At 44.3% G+C, this 17,317-nt stretch overlaps 1 protein-coding gene across 1 annotated transcript in view; it reads left to right on the top strand.

The window, feature by feature from the left end:
* DNAH8 (dynein axonemal heavy chain 8) overlaps positions 1-17,317 on the top strand; it is an 8,835,797-nt gene that overhangs the window by 4,211,660 nt on the left and 4,606,820 nt on the right. The window contains exon 33 of the mRNA XM_069608756.1: positions 4,571-4,671. Coding sequence (XP_069464857.1) covers positions 4,571-4,671 — 101 coding nt within the window. The remainder of the gene's footprint in view (positions 1-4,570; positions 4,672-17,317) is intronic.

The raw sequence follows: 17,317 nt of genomic DNA, 5'->3' as shown, positions 1-17,317 counted from the left end.
GGATGGAGGACCACCTGGTCCAAAGTGCATTGGCCAGAATGCCATCTGCTTAATGACTTTCTGAATTAAATTGATCATCCTACTTTTGGAATAGTCGCAAGACTTTTTATGACTTCTATGTTATGTTGTTATAGAAAGATTTACAGCCTGATTCATCGAATTATTTGCGTGAAAAAGGCAGATTTGCTCGCCTTTCTGGCCGAAAATCCCTCTGTGAAGTATAGGGATTTTCGGGCAGAAAGTCACACAAATCTGTGTTTTTCACACAAATAATTCCATGAATCAGGCTGTTAACCGGTTCATGGTTCTTTACGGTGTGCAGCCCTCACTGCTGGCTGTATAGCTTTGTTCCTTCTCCTATAGTGTTATTGTCAATGCCTGATGCTGAGACACTACTGGAGGGTTTGCACCCCACACACATTACCCTCATTTTGGTTATCTACTCAATTATAGTTGTTTTACTTAACAGCAGTGCCAACTCACACCCTACTTCTCATTGCCCTCCGTACATTCTCTCTTGGCGGGTAGCTCGTAGACCTTGGTTCTGTGTTCCCTCAGCATCAGAGTGCTAGGGAAAAGGGATGGAACAAGGGGCATGGCACCTCTATATATGGTAGCCACAATATCATGTTCAGCGTGGTGCACGTAGAGGTGTCAGAGGGAGCTGGCGCAGAGCCAATATGAAGCCACGCTGCACCCCCTGGCAGCGGGAACGTTTCTGAAGAGCAGCTGACCCCACAGATAGATTTCAAAGATGAGGAATCCATGGGAAAAACGTCCTTCAGACAGAATATTACTGAGAGGTAGATCATTTGAACTATAGTATTAGCCTAAATGGAGTAGGATCAAATAGAATGGCAAGCAATAAACGTTATCTGATATTTTGATTTGTTCCTGGGAGGTGGGGATATTTGTATAGATTAAGATCATTTTTTATTTTAAATGATCTGTGTGAAGTAAGAGGAATTCCATTTTGGACTGAATGATGATTGAGTACTCCTATGTCTCTTCCCCTTTCCTCCATATTTATTGGAGTTCTCCTGGAGCAGGGACTGAACCGCAAGCATATTAAGTAATTTTGTTTTGTTTCTTTTCTTCTGTTTGTCCCCTCACTTCCTCCCGATGATGCCGGGAAAAGTGGGGTACTCTGTATGCACCGGCTGTCACAGATTGGTCTCAGCAGAGGCCCCTCATACTCTTTGCTTAAAGTGTTTGGGCTCTCTTCACTGCTGGGACGCCTGTGTGCTCTGCGATGCACTTTCGTACAAGTCATTCAAGGGTCTGTTGAATCGTTGGGAGGATACATTTTGGTCAAAATGCTGAATCATCTCAGACACTTCTGCTTCTACATCCACTACCCCCGGTCCTTCCAGATGATGACCTGATGATGACTAAGATGATCTGTCAGTTTCCATGTCCATTCAAGCATTCCACGATAGGGTGAAAGGGCTCATTGAGTACTTGGGCATTCCAGTACCAGAAAGCACACAGTCAGACTACCAGGTCCTTTCCTTCGTTCTCTCAATGAAAGCAACAGGTTGGTTATACAGCTTCAACCTGATCTAGTGAGGGAGGTAATTTAAAAATGGCAAAAACCAGCTTCAATACAACTGGTTGTAAAATGCGTGACATGAGCTACGGATCCCTTCCGGGAGAAGCTGTGCATGATGAACCACTCTTTGTAGTAAAAGCAATACATCATTTACTTCTACCTCTTCTTAGAGAATTCTGCGGTGTGAGGATCACCTGGATAATGCATGGAAGAAGTTTCACCAAAACTCTTCCCTTAGCTTCAGGCAGGCCATTGAGAAAGTGGTCATTGAAGCTACCAAACTTAAGTTGGGAAAGTTGGGTGACTACGCCTCCCCCCTTCCTCCTGAATTTCATGTGGTATTCTGCTTGGGCTTTTTGGAGACGCAGCAAGTAGAATAGGACCTCATGGAGGCTTCCTATCACCACCTGGACACAGCAGCTACCGTTTAGGCTGTAGGTGTGTCCTTTAAGCTCAAAGCCCACAAATTCCCCTCAGATTTGCAGGAGAAAATTATGGAACTGCTGTCTGATGGGGTGAAGCTCCCTGATATAGATGAGGAGCTTAATAAAAAGAAAAACAGTGCCCAAATGGCAAAGTACTTAAGAGCCCTAACTAAACGCTCCATATAGTCAGGGTCTTCAGACATTCAGTTACAGTCATTCACTTCCAAGAGTGTTTTAGATGCTTCCACGGCTGGCTGAGTAGACAAGACAGAACTCCACATAAAAAAAAGCACGCCCGTCACCCCAGGGATTCTTTTCCGAACCTTCCCCCATTCCAGAAGCCAAGCAGTCTAAGTCATCATCATGCTCAGTGGAAGAACATAACCAGTGGCAGCTGGGCCCTATCAGTGGTACACAGGGGCTATCGCCTTCCTGTTCCTCGCCCACCATCTCCCCTTCCCCCTACAAAGAGGCTCTGACTCTCTCAGCAGATACTCAAGCTCATGTAAGCAATAGAGAAAGTTCCTCCTGCGTAGGTAGGGCATGGCTTTTACTCAGGTTTTTTTTTACGTTCTGAAGAAGAACAAGGCTAACCTTTAGATGCTGCAACACCTCTCTCCCTTCAACCTTTTCTTGCCCCAGGTAAAGTTCAAGATGATTACGCCTGCTCTTATCTGATCATCCCTTCAGCTGGGCGACTGGCTAGTAGCTGTGTACTTAAAAGCCGCATATCTGTACAATCTGTACTTTCAGTTTGGCCTGCACACCACCGTTACCTGCAGCTTTCTAAACACCATGTTCACTATCCATACAAATCTTACCTTTCAGGCTCAGTTTGGTCCCAAGGGTCTTCACCAAGCTCATGGCAGTTGTGGCAGCGTTCCTATGCCTGAAAGGCATTCATCTTTATCCCTGCTTAGATGACTGGCTAATTTAGGCCCAGTCCCTAGTCCAAACCTCGTCCCTTAGCCCTTGCCAAGGCTCCCTATAAGATGGTGATTGCTACACTCCACTCACAGCACAAGGATTGTGACACTTGTCTGTCCATATTTGCATGACTGGTTTATTTGTTCTATAACCAGAAAAGGTGCAAACCTAGCAGCCAATGATTGACTCCTGAAGCCAATCAGTTTCTGGGACATCCGTTCAACACATTGATATAACAAAGCACAATCCGTTTTTATGGCCTATTTCATGTGACAAAAGAGCAGTGTTATCGGACAGGCAAAATAAAGATGCATTGGCCTAATGTCTTGATGCTTTCCTCTCCTTTCATTCTGCAGTTTAAATATGAAAATACAGCGGCAGCACCTGGATTTGCAGTGGCTGCAGGCTAAAAGAGATTAGGACAAAGTAACCAAGCAAATGAATGAAGGTAACAATGATTTGGTGGCTGCATCACTGAATGGGGTATGGAACTCATCTCAATAATTTTCCAAGGCCCCCTTTTTGGTCAGAGCAGGTGGCAAAGATGTATATAAAAGTTCTAGATTTGCAGGCAGTTCTATGGGCCATTGCTTCTGTACTCTTATGATATCAGCAAATCAATCAGTATTCAAGCTGATATAAAACAGCTAGTTATTATATTCAGAAGCAGTGGGTCACAAAATCCCGTCAATTGTGATTAGAGGCACAATCAGTGTGGGTAGATATACTTAAGATTGTGGTTTCTGTATCCGTCTTGCAGGAGGCAAACTTTCACTACAGACTTAAAAGTAAAGACGTAAAGTAACACCACCGAATGGGAGTTTGACTTACATTAAATAGGGTCATCTAGGGAAATGCTAGTTCTGATATTTCTGGGTCACCTTCTAGACTCTCTGGAAAATCTCAGTCAATGAAATGATACGATTGGTTATTTATAACGCGATTAACACCCATAGGTTTCTAAGCGCAGACCCGGGGAATGAATTGGTCCCAGTGTAAGATCATTTATAATGGGAGCAGCATAATTAAGGTGTTTTACAGTGGTAATGACAGCATATACTATATTAATGCAAGCATCAAGAAAATGTTGTAAAATGTATCTTTGGCACATGGTGGTTGGTGACCTGGTATTTTTATTTGATTTTTTCATGTTACCTTAGAGAACCTACTGTAAATTGTATGCATTTTATTTCCCCCAAACATTATATTGCAAAATGCACCATCTAAAGCCATAGGTTTAAAAATGTTCTTGGGGGAGAACCCTCAGAAGCCACCCTTGTTCCTTTGGAGTGCTCAGTCGCGTGCACTATTTTGATGAAAATATTAATAAAAAATGTGTGCGAGCCGACAATGACCATGAATCTTTTATAATCCTGGTACCCCGTCCCTCAGGAACAACTCGCCCCTCCCCACCTGCACCAAAAGCTGCATCCACCACTGTTCTGAAGAACTACACTTACAGGTAAGTAGCACAATCGTCTTTCAGAAAAGCACTGAAAGCTATGTTGTACATACAAGAGAATGGATATTTCTCCCATATGTTTGCTAAATAAAATAGCTAATTTTGTTGTCATACACTGTTCTATTACTAATTAATATCACTCACAGTATGTTTCCATTTAATTTGTGCTGTGATTAGACTGACACTTACCCAATTTGATTCTAGTCTACTTTTGATGATCTGTGGAGAAGATTTGTGACTTACTCAACTGGGGAGCAACTGTTTGGTTTGCCAGTTACAGACTATGAGGTTTTACACAGGATAAGGTAAAAAGCTTCATTATTTTTGATATTATGTTAAACATCATTCAAAGGAAAATGTGGAAGTAATTAAAGCATTGTAAAATCCAAGTCTTAATGAAATGTGACAATGTGTTATTGGCAAGGTCAATCAGCAACATACAAAAGAAGACAATCCGTGCTGTTAGGTAGTGGCATATAGGGCTATATTCTAAGGGATTGTGCCCTCCAACGGATTCCTCATCTTAGATATAGTTGTATCCTGACTTGTAGTCACAGCAAAATAATTCTAAAGCAGGGTGTTGTCCGGCATTGGCAGCATCCGAACATGACATCAATGATAGCATATATAGCACTCAATGCATCCGTTACCTCAGTTCTGTTTTTCTGCATGCACAGCATGCTCTCGAAATGGTTCAACTTGCTTCAGCAAGATGCTTTTTCTTTGATACATGCCGTATTTATTGATTTTTTGGTGACTCTGTCACACTGTCTATGCCTAAAACAGGCTTAAAGAGATATGCAGACTGTAAATTGAAGATGTTGATCACTGATCTGCACAGAATTTGAATGTGGTGCCTGGGCGAAATCCACAACTTCAGCGAGTTTGGCTCCTGCCTGTCAATGACTAGTAATCAGTATCCAAATCTCTATCCTCCACACCTTCTAAAAGAAAATCCTCCAAAGGTAGGAGTTCTGCTGAAGAAAAATCCCCTGAAATGGCCAAGAAAAGATTGAAAAACACCAAAAGGTTTGATTCTCAGCATTCGTCTTCTTCATCATCTAAGAATAATAACAAGAAGCAATATCATCCATCTTCCTCATCTGATTCCTCAGGCGACAGGCACCAGCTAAGTTCCCAAAAAAGACCACCTCGGCGGCTGAATGGTGAGAGTTTTAGGATAAATATGTTGGAGGTATTCTTGAAGGCGGCTCCTTTTGACCCCTCGAAAGAGCCATAGATGCTGCAGCTCCCACTGCATCCTCCAAGACTGACAAGGAATCAGTTAAGACTTTGACCCTTGTGCCTAAAAGCCTGAGTATGAAGATCTCTGAGATGGCTACTCGAGTGGCATTGAAGCAAAAGGCTGCATCGACATCCTCTATGAAGGAACCGTCCAAGATGATGTAACTTCGACATTGTGATACAAACGACAGTACAAATGACAGTCAACGACTGAATTCTTTAAAACTTTCAGTTCCCTTTTTGAAGAGGAAGACATAATTCCTTTCGGGTATGAGTGTTTTGGGGCTCCAAATGTTCCTAAAAGATGTCAGTGGACTCGATACATCCCCTGAAATCAAGTTTGATACCCCTGACATACATTCTCAACCAAATGCAGCCTCCAGGACTGTGATGAACCGGGACATCGAATACTTGGGGTCATCCTGCAAAGAACATTACCCAATATCCTGGATAAGGCCCCTCCTAAGGAACATGTGCTGACCTTTCGAACAGCACTAAAGAAACCATGCATGTAACTCAGGAAAAAAACAGATACCGCAGATACCACTCCTACAGTAAATTAGGAGTTGGTTAAAATATCCTTTTCAGTGAACCCTCATTTTTTGTCTAAGCACCCTACACCAAAAAGCCTAGTGGTACATGCTGCTACTTCCACATCCAAAGCTGCAACTTATCCTAACATCCCTCGAGACAAGAATAAGCGCCATGAAGCCTTAGAAAAAAGGTTTTTTTTGCAAGAAGTATGGCTTTAAAAGCCGTGAATGCATCGTATGTGTTAGCCAAGTACAGCTGCAAATCTTCAAAGGTTGGCAAAATACATATCAAAGAATTTAGAGTAGCACAGGTAAAGCAGTGCACTCACATGGTTTCCTGTACTCTTGGCACTGGTTACATCATACATACAAACAAACATCCTGAACAGCATGCCATGGAGATAGGAAATATGGACACATTACAACAAAGCGTTAATTGTGTCACAATGAAATCAAGGGCCACTTTATGTTTATGTTTATTAGGTTATTATCCAAACTTTATGCGCAGTGGTCAACATTTCTACACTGTACACAAGCTTTTAGGCACAGGGTTTTTGTCAAGTGACCGAGGACACTGAAATGGAGTGTCTTGTGATAATTGTGAGAGACAACAAGAGAAGAAAACATGTTATGACTGCAACTTGCGAAAAGCAAAATACATAGTCCGAAATGGATGCTTATTCTACTCTAAATACTTTTTGCAAGTGTTTGTCTAAATTGTGAATTTGGGGTGTATAAGAACAGACTAAATCAGTAGCTCACCCCCAGAAGTGTGCTTGAAATAAACCTTTAAGGAGTTTAGAAATTATTGTATAGAATTCCAGAAAGTCAAATTATTTTGTATTCCTATTCTTTCTTATTTAGGGTCACTGCTCAAGTATTACACTTGTGAAACCCCCTCTTTTTTTTTAAAGAGGCCTGAACAAGAACGCCAGCCAATCCTGACCTTGTGCAGAGAGTCCTAAGGCGACAGAAAGTACACTTTGTAATTGCATTGTGTTTCAAGCTTTGGCGGAGTGACAGTGAGTGGCAGTCCTGCAGCACCATCTCTGTTGGTATGTTGGTCTTTTGGTCTTCCCTGCTACTCATTTTGGAAGGAGGAGTCTATTCTTCACCCTAATACAAAGACTTCCGGCTACCATGGAGCAGACGCGGAGTGGCGGTGAGTGGCAGTCCTGCAGCACCCTCTCTGTTGGTCTGTCTTCCCTGCTACTCATTTTGAAAGGAGAAGTCTATTCTTCACCCTGCTACAAAGACAGAGCGCACACGGAGTGGCAGTCCTGCAGTCATGGCAGGCTTGGCTGCAAGGGCTGCCACACCACAAACATCCCCTCATAGCAAAAAAGGGAGATGGCTCCGCAGCACCCGCCTGCTTACGAACATTGATACGGCCTCTAACCTTGATCCATTGGACTGTATTCTGGTACCTCGCTTACAAAGTAAAATCAACACACGGAAAACGGAGCCACAGGCTGGAAGTGCCACATCAAGAAGTCTGACGGGGCCCACAGTCTCCACCCTGAGTTTAGTCTTACAGGAGACGTCCCCCTCCCATCAACCTCTGACTAACCAACAAGAACTATTTTCTTCTAAACAACCACCTTTGCCTCCCACGGCCAGTAGCCCACTTTCAGCTTGCTTACTGTCCACCCCCGCAGGGGGATCGGGGGAGACCGCTGACGTGGTGCGCAGTGCCGTGGTGGAGCTCTCTTTCGATCAAGCTCCCGCCCAGGCGGCGCCGAGGGATGAGGCATCCGCTTTGGTTCAGGGCCCTGAGTTCGATTGTGCCGACATGGTCTCCGACGCCACCTCCTGCGGCGTAGAGGCTCCGCCGCTCATGGCGGCATCTGCCCAAAAGTTGCCCTCGAGCGGAGCCAACGATGGGGGGCCAGCTCTCTTTCAGGTGTGTGCGCTGATCCATACGGCGGCGGCAGAAGGATCACCCCTCCTCCCTGTGGGTGAGACGTTGCACCCAGCAAACCCGGAGCCTGGCTCCTCTTCCGTGGGGAGCGTTGAGGATAAAGGCTCTGCCTCTAGCTCTGGCAACTACAACCTCATGCTGAATGCAGTACATGCTCAAATGGGGACATCAGACTCGGCTCTAGCCAACCCTAAAAAACGAGATAGACCAACGCTGGAAAACCCATTTTTGCAAAACAAAAATTTGGAATCCTCCAAAAATGTTAAACAAAAATAAAGTTAATCTTACTAGAATTCAAAAAAACAAAACCAGCTCTCACGGTAGAAAAACTACAACCGCAAATAAAGGTGCAAGGAAAACATCTCCCCTAACCCTTCTGGCAAATTTCTTTAACAAACAGACAAACCACCTCACCAGCAACGGTAGTGAACTGTTGGATGCAGAGATTTTAGAGGCAGTCCTAGACAATCAACCGGCCCATAAACTCGGAAGAACTGATGACGATGACAAGATTGTAATAAAATCAGGATTGAACAGCACAAACTCTGAATTGAAGGAAACTTTGATGATACTCACAAACCTCCTAGAAAATCTGGAAACTGTAGACCTGGGAAATGATGTGCCATCGAAAGACCCCCTTCCAACGGACCCAGCTCTAACAGCCACATCAAGAACAGCAACATCGCAGCTAAAAAGCCTGGAATGAGCATCCAACTCACTAAGTGACCCACAGAAACAAACTACTAATGACAAAGATATTCTGGAGCAGCCAATAACAGTGGATGACCCTCCTATAGCCAGTCCAGTCCCGAAGCTAAACAATCCTCTGCTTCAAGAAAGCCAGTTGACTGAGGAAGAACTTAGAAATCAACTAAGACTCAGGGAGCCTAGTGACCTAGGCCTAAAATCTACGGGTACAAGAAAGGGTACCACTGAACCAGAAGACCAAGAGATTCTGACAGCAAATACTCCACTGGCCCGTGGTCAAACACGGCCAGAACTCATGGCAGAATCAGTTCAAACAAACCCATGTCAGAGCCCCCACTGTAGATTTTCTTTGGACTGGCCCCTTGCCATGATCACAGGAAAAGGTTCCCTAATTGACTCTAAAAGGAAGTGGTCTTCCATGTATAATTCTTGGGCCATAAAAAAACAACTCGGAGCACTGGAGGGGAATTGATGTCACTTCCTGACTTTTATACATGGCCGTCTAGTTTATTCTGGGAGGTGAGCAGTGTTTGTCTAGTGGTTGTCATCCTGCTCCTATTTAAGCCCCTCCCCTCGAGAGTTCCCTGCTTCGCGTCATCATTGCCTTCAATTGACGCTTACCGCAGTTCCAGTCAGCTGTCCTGTCAACTTATAGTTTTTCGCTTCATTGGTTCATTGGTCCCAGATTCTAACCCTTTTAGTATTTTCCTTCACCTCCCCAGCCTGTCCTTTAGCACCAAATAACTTCAGTCATTTAGTTTCCATTTTCCGCACTGCTGCATTCTAATAATGCACTCGTTCCTGTCAGCGGCATAAGTATTTATTGTTCCTGTCAGCGCTGCACATTGCAAGTATCTGTTTTCTTTTTTCTTTACGAGCGGCTTGCTCTTGAGTTTATTGACTTTATTTATTGCAGAGTGATAAAGACATGCTCTTGTGAAGAGCGTTCAGTCAGCATTCTGTAAAACGTGTTACCGCTCTCCGCTGACGAACTACCTCCTGTGACAGACATTGCCATGTTAGTGTGAAGTGCATTTGGCAGGCATTGCTACTGAACGCGTGTCCCGCTCCTCGCTACCTTTAGGCTTCTGAGGGAAAGACATTGCTGCGTTTATTTAGAAGTGCATTTGGCAGGCATTGCTACCGAGCGTGTTTCCCGCTCCTCACCTGCTACAGTCTTTTGAGGGAAAGGCATCGTTACTCCTTACAGTGAAGTGTGTTTTGGGGCTTGTATTACACAGAGGTTTTCTACTCCATAGTTAAGGCATTTTTTGAAAGGTTTTGCCCATTGTTGTTATTACGTGCAGCTGCACGTTTGTTTTTGTGCCAGTTCAGTTCATCCTGTTATACACACATTCTTAGGAAGAAGAAGAAGCTTTTGGGGTGTTAAACACATTTGGCCATGTGTTGGTATTTCTTTCTTTTGAGTGGGTTGTAACCTATTTTTCACTACATGCCAAGTGGGGCTCCACTAGCATAGTAGGAATTTCCCCTTCTGTCACTTTTTCTCCCTTTCCACCCCACTGTATTCATCTGGATGTCCCTCTGCAGAACTAGAGCCCCTGCACAGATGCAGGATGGATAGCTCGCTTCAAAAATAACCTAGGTAAGAATTTTAAGGAGAATTCTCATAGAATCCAAGATTTTGAGCACTTTACACACACCAAGGAATCTTTGGTGTTTTATGCAGGGACCCCTTGCTAGCAAGGTACAAGGGAAGAATTGTGCCCAGCAGTCACCACTCCAGTGTCCCAGACTTGTGCCCAGCAGTTTCCCACTACTGTGTCCCCGCAGAGTTCACGTAAGCGTTACAGAACGCGAAGCCGTACTGAAACATACTCTGCCTGGACATCATGGGAACTCCAGAGGTGGATCAGTAGGTCCAATTGTTGGGGGAATTGAGAGCTGAGGTTCATGCAGCTCGTTCAGAAACCAACGCTCTGAGGAGGGAGTTAGTGGTAAACAGGGATAGGACCGAAGAATTGGCCCGCCAACTATTGCAGTCTCAAGCTGGACAGGTTCCCTTGCCTCAGGGTAATCCACAAGTTCCAGCCCCATCTGCATCAGCTGTTCCAGTTCAAGTGGTTGTACCAGGAAATATTCCCTTAGCTCCCCCGGAGCGTTTCAATGGAGACCCAAAGAAGTTTGCAGTGTTTTTAAACCAATGTAGACTACATTTTCTATGTAGACCAGGAGTTTTTCCCACGGACCAGTCCAAGGTGGCATTTGTGTTGTCATATCTTGGTGGATATGCAGCCGACTGGTCTATTCCCCTTGTCAACAGAGATGATCCTCTGTTACGAAATTTTCAGGAGTTTCAGCACGAAATGGAAAAGTTATTTGCGCGTCACACTCAGGGTCAAGCCCTAGATAATGAGTTGTTATCGCTGCGACAGGGCAATCAAGATCTACTGGCATATGTGGCAACCTTCAATAGACTAGTTGCAGAAACCAATTGGCCTTCGGAAAAAAGAACCACCTTGTTTTACCGCGGGTTGCGGAGTGAGTTGAAGGATGTCCTAGCACAGGTGGTGAACCCACCTGAAGGTGTCACAGAATTCATTGATTTAACCATCCAGTTAGACCATCGGCTCCAAGATCGAAGAACAGACCGGGCCCGCCCAGAAGGTCGAGTTTATTTTGTACGTCCTAAGGAATCTGTTGGAAGATCATTGGGAGAGACTCATGCCGAACCCATGCAGGTGGGGGTAATTCGGGGTCCTCTCTCTGAAGCGGAAAGAGATAAGAGACGGCAGCAGCAGCTGTGTTTATATTGTGGAAAGGCGGGGCACTTCCTGAAAGACTGTCCTGTGAAACCCTCAAGAAAGCCCCTAGGAGGAATCAGTCAGGAGAAGAAAGAACCGAGTCCGGAAAACTCCAGTGCCCGACAAGTGTAGAGGTCAGCTTGTCGAGCGTGAAGAAGGTTTCTGTGACCTCGCATTTTGTGTTTCCCATCATCTTAGTTAGTCCAGAATGTCCCACAAAAAAATTTGCGTTGAACGCATATATTGACTGTGGGGCAATTGGCAACTATATGGATTTACACCTAGCGAGCAAATTGGGTATTCCTTTAAGGGAGAAATTGGAAGCTGAAAATGTTTCTGGGGTCGATGGCACCCCTCTAGTGTCAGGCCCGGTGACTCAGTTAACAAACAATCTCATCATGCTCTGCCAGGAAGGACACAAGGAGGGGATTTCCTTTGACCTAATTCAAGCACCACAATTTCAAATCATCCTAGGAATGCCTTTGTTGGAAAAACATAATCCTGTTATTGATTGGCGTGCACGGACCTTGACGTTTAGCTCTGAATGTTCTGAGAATTGTAGTCTCTCTGAACCTTCTACGGGCCTAGAGCAACCAACAAAGAATACTGAGATCATGTTGGGCCTCATTGGTTCATTGCCCTCAGAATATCAAAGGTTTCAGGATGTTTTTCAAGAAGAGAAGCAAGTCGAAATTTTACCCCCTCATAGGCCTTATGATTGTCAGATAGACCTGATTCCAGGAGCTCAGCTTCCTTGTCATCGCATTTATGCATTAACGGAAAAGGAAAACCTTCACCTGAAAGCTTACCTCGATCAATATTTGGCCAATGGATTTATTAGACCATCTAAGTCCCCTGCTGCATCACCTCTGTTCTTCGTGCCCAAAAAAGAAGGACATTTGAGAACATGCATCGATTATAGAGCCCTGAATCAAATCACTGTGAAGAACCGATACCCCCTGCCTCTCATTTCTACCCTATTGGACCAAGTAAAGAGAGCCAAGATCTTCACCAAGCTTGATCTTCGAGGGGCATACCATCTCATTTGCATAAAACCTGGAGATGAATGGAAAACGGCCTTCCACACTCACTATGGACTATTTGAATACCAGGTTATGCCCTTTGGGCTATGTAATGCACCAGCTGCATTTCAGTCTTTTATGAATGACATATTTCGCGAGTTACTGGATATTTGTGTAGTGGTGTATGTCGATGACATCTTGATCTTTTCAGCCAATCCTCTGGAGCATTTTACACATGTCACTGCCGTTCTTCAGATCCTCAAAGAAAACTCCTTGTACGTGAAGTTGGAGAAATGTCAATTCCATGTTCCTGAAGTTGAATTCTTGGGATTCATGTTGTCTTCGCAGGGGGTGAAAATGGACAACAGAAAGGTTGACGCCATCCTTTCCTGGCCAGCTCCAACTTCTGTGAAAGGAGCCCAAAGTTTTCTGGGGTTTGCCAACTTTTATCAACGATTTGTATCAGACTTTTCTCAACTGGTTCATCCCATCATGTCCTTGCTGCGAAAGAACAAACCCTTCAATTGGACAGGCGGATGAGGCCTTCCAGAAACTGAAGGAGAAGTTCACAGTGGCTCCAGTTCTTCAACATCCCAGACCGGATCTTCCCTTTGTGGTGGAAACCGATGCGTCCAATGTGGCCATGGGTGCAGTCTTATCACAGCGTGATCCAATATCGCAAAAGATGCACCCAGTGGCCTTTTGGTCCAAAAAATTTTCTGCAGCAGAATTGAATTATACTGTCACTTATAAAGAGTTGTTGGCAATAAAATGTGCATTGAAGGAATGGAGGCATCACCTACTTGGGGCTGGGCACACTGTCACCATTTTCACTGATCATCGGAATTTGCAGTAGTTACGCTCTGCAAAGGCACAATCTTCGCGACAGTTAAGATGGGCCCTTTTCTTTGCGGAGTACGACTTTGTTATCACGTTTCGGCCTGGTATCCGTAATGGAAAGGCTGATGCTCTGTCCAGACTGGGTAAGGGTGAAGAGGCTTACATTGCCACAACCCGAGTGGAAATAATTTCTGCAGAGAAAGTGCTTGGAGTTATGAATACCACAGATTCATTGTTTGAAGAGCTGCAAGAAGAAATCCAAGCAAATATTAGCACGGCAGAATTGCTAAAGTGGGAGTCTGAGAAAGAACATTGTTGTGTCCAGGAAGGGTTGCCATTTTATAATGGAAGACTCTTCTTACCTATTCAAAAGTTGCGAAAACAAGTGATTGCTGACTACCACAGTGCCTTGATGGAAGGACATCCTGGAGTTACAAAAACGTTGGAAAAGGTCAAGAGATCTTTCTGGTGGCCTACCTGGCGAAAAGATGTGATTCAATTTATCAAGACTTGTGGAATCTGTGCGCAAAACAAATCTCAGAAAATGAAAACTGCCGGGTTTCTCAAGCCATTGGATGTTCCACCTCTTCCTTGGCATACCCTCTCGCTAGACTTTATTACAGATTTACCTAAGAGTGACGGATTCGACACCATCCTGGTGGTGGGAGACCTTTTTTCCAAGATGGCGCATTTTGTAGCCCTGAAAGGTCTACCAACTGCATCAGTTCTGGCCAAAATCTTTTTGGAGAACATTGTAAGGATACATGGTTTTCCTTCCATAGTCGTGTCTGATCGAGGAAGTCAGTTTGTCTCGGAATTCTGGAAGAGATGTTGTAAAATGGCTAAAATTGAAGTACGTTTGTCCACCAGTTACCATCCACAAACGGATGGGCAAACCGAACGCACAAACCAAACATTGGAGCAGTATCTGAGGTGCATGCTCCATCAGACTGAAGACTCCTGGCTCAAGGTTTTGTGGATTGCAGAATACGCTTACAATAATTCAGTCCACTCATCCACTGGATTGACTCCATTTTTCACTATTTATGGAAGGCATCCCCGAACCTCTGTTCATGATCCACCTGAATCCTTGGAAATGCCTGCAATGAAAACCTTGCACGACAATATCGCTACTGCAGTGGACCAAGCAAAAAAACAGCTGTACTTAGCAAAAGAAGCTCAGAAGAAGTTTGCTGATAAAAAACGAAGAAACTCCCCGGAGTATAAGGTGGGAGACACTGTGTGGTTGGCTACAAAGAACTTGAGATTGAGAGGGTCCCGGAAGTTCCTTCCAAGATTTTTGGGTCCTTTTAATATAGAAAAGGTTATCAATCCAGTGGCTATGAAGTTAACGCTTCCCAAGAATATGAAGATTCATCCAGTGTTTCATGTGTCCTTGTTGAAAGCAGTGAGTCCTAATACCCGAATTCAAGATTCCCCAGCTCCCATAGTTGTGGAAAAGGACCAACCAGAGTATGAAGTAAAGGCTATCCTGGACTCTAAGGTAGTTCGTAAAAAGTTGTACTACTTAGTGGACTGGAAGGGGTATGGGCCACAGGATAGAACATGCGAACCTTTTGAAAATATTCATGCACCCCGCTTGATAAAATCCTTCCATTTGAATAACCTGGAAAATCCTTCCATTTGAATAACCTGGAAAAGGGGGGACCTTGGGGGGGAATACTGTCATGATCACAGGAAAAGGTTCCCTAATTGACTCTAAAAGGAAGTGGTCTTCCATGTATAATTCTTGGGCCATAAAAAAACAACTCGGAGCACTGGAGGGGAATTGATGTCACTTCCTGACTTTTACACATGGCCGTCTAGTTTATTCTGGGAGGTGAGCAGTGTTTGTCTAGTGGTTGTCATCCTGCTCCTATTTAAGCCCCTCCCCTCGAGAGTTCCCTGATTCGCGTCATCATTGCCTTCAATTGACGCTTACCGCAGTTCCAGTCAGCTGTCCTGTCAACTTATAGTTTTTCGCTTCATTGGTTCATTGGTCCCAGATTCTAACCCTTTTAGTATTTTCCTTCACCTCCCCAGCCTGTCCTTTAGCACCAAATAACTTCAGTCATTTAGTTTCCATTTTCCGCACTGCTGCATTCTAATAATGCACTCGTTCCTGTCAGAGGCATAAGTATTTATTGTTCCTGTCAGCGCTGCACATTGCAAGTATCTGTTTTCTTTTTTCTTTACGAGCGGCTTGCTCTTGAGTTTATTGACTTTATTTATTGCAGAGTGATAAAGACATGCTCTTGTGAAGAGCGTTCAGTCAGCATTCTGTAAAACGAGTTCCCGCTCTCCGCTGACGAACTACCTCCTGTGACAGACATTGCCATGTTAGTGTGAAGTGCATTTGGCAGGCATTGCTACTGAGCGCGTGTCCCGCTCCTCGCTAGCTTTAGGCTTCTGAGGGAAAGACATTGCTGCGTTTATTTAGAAGTGCATTTGTCAGGCATTGCTACCGAGCGTGTTTCCCGCTCCTCACCTGCTACAGTCTTTTGAGGGAAAGGCATTGTTACTCCTTACAGTGAAGTGTGTTTTGGGGCTTGTATTTACACAGAGGTTTTCTACTCCATAGTTAAGGCATTTTTTGAAAGGTTTTGCCCATTGTTGTTATTACGTGCAGATGCACGTTTGTTTTTGTGCCAGTTCAGTTCATCCTGTTATACACACATTCTTAGGAAGAAGAAGAAGCTTTTGGGGTGTTAAACACATTTGGCCATGTGTTGGCATTTCTTTCTTTCAAGTGGGTTGTAACCTATTTTTCACTACATGCCCAGTGGGGCTCCACTAGCATAGTAGGAATTTCCCCTTCTGTCACTTGTGCTCCCTTTCCACCCCACTGTATTCATCTGGATGTCCCTCTGCAGAACTAGAGCCCCTGCACAGATGCAGGATGGATAGCTCGCTTCAAAAATAACCTAGGTAAGAATTTTAAGGAGAATTCTCATAGAATCCAAGATTTTGAGCACTTTACACACACTAAGGAATCTTTGGTGTTTTATGCAGGGACCCCTTGCTAGCAAGGTACAAGGGAAGAATTGTGCCCAGCAGTCACCACTCCAGTGTCCCAGACTTGTGCCCAGCAGTTTCCCACTACTGTGTCCCCGCAGAATTCAGGTAAGCGTTACACCCCTCAACCAAAAAAATCCTACACAAATTTTAGGACCACCACTATCTCCTCTTCAATTGAATAAATCTCAAGCACAGCCTCGAGCAACTACTAAAGACACTCCGAAACACCAGATGTTTTCTCCATCCTGTCGGCTATCACTATTTCTCTAGCGCCCTTCATGAAGCTTTATGAATCGATCCATGACACACTGAAAGATCACACAAAGCTCCAAGCAATGATACACACTAAGCTAATCTATCTAGAAGGATACACAATGGCGCAAGAGGAAAGAGCCAAACACTCAAACTCAATTCTTGAAGCCTTAACAGCATGGCTCCGGGCCATGGAGAAGAACCAAGCGGATCCGCAAAAATATGCCGCTCTTTCCTTAGAAAAACCAGCTTCAGTCACAGTGTCCGCACCCTTCATTGACTTGACTACAACAAACCTACCTCTTACAGGTTCAGCTGTTTTACTTGACTACAACAAACCTACCTTTTACAGGTTCAGCTGTTGGTGACCCCGTAAACTACGCAGCAAATAAAACAAATTTACCTTCAACTTCAACGCCAAAAGACAAAGGAGTCGTACTCATTGTTGATGAGTCCGCTCAACAGCCAGCTAATAAGCATTCTCCAAACGGGGTTGCAGACCAAGCATACGCAATATTTGATAACTCCAAGACAAGGCCTGAAAAGCCACTAGAAAAGACATCCTGCGCCAGGCCCAAACATGTCTCTAAAGCAAAGCCAGCAAACGTCTGCATTAAAAATCGTTCTAAAATTATGCCATCATCTTC

Source organism: Ambystoma mexicanum, chromosome 4q (genome assembly GCF_040938575.1).
Source record: "Ambystoma mexicanum isolate Mex_15411 chromosome 4q, UKY_AmexF1_1, whole genome shotgun sequence".
Lineage (NCBI taxonomy): Eukaryota > Metazoa > Chordata > Amphibia > Caudata > Ambystomatidae > Ambystoma > Ambystoma mexicanum.
The sequence above is the reverse complement of the archived record's forward strand: the minus strand, read 5'-3'. Positions and strand labels throughout refer to the sequence as shown.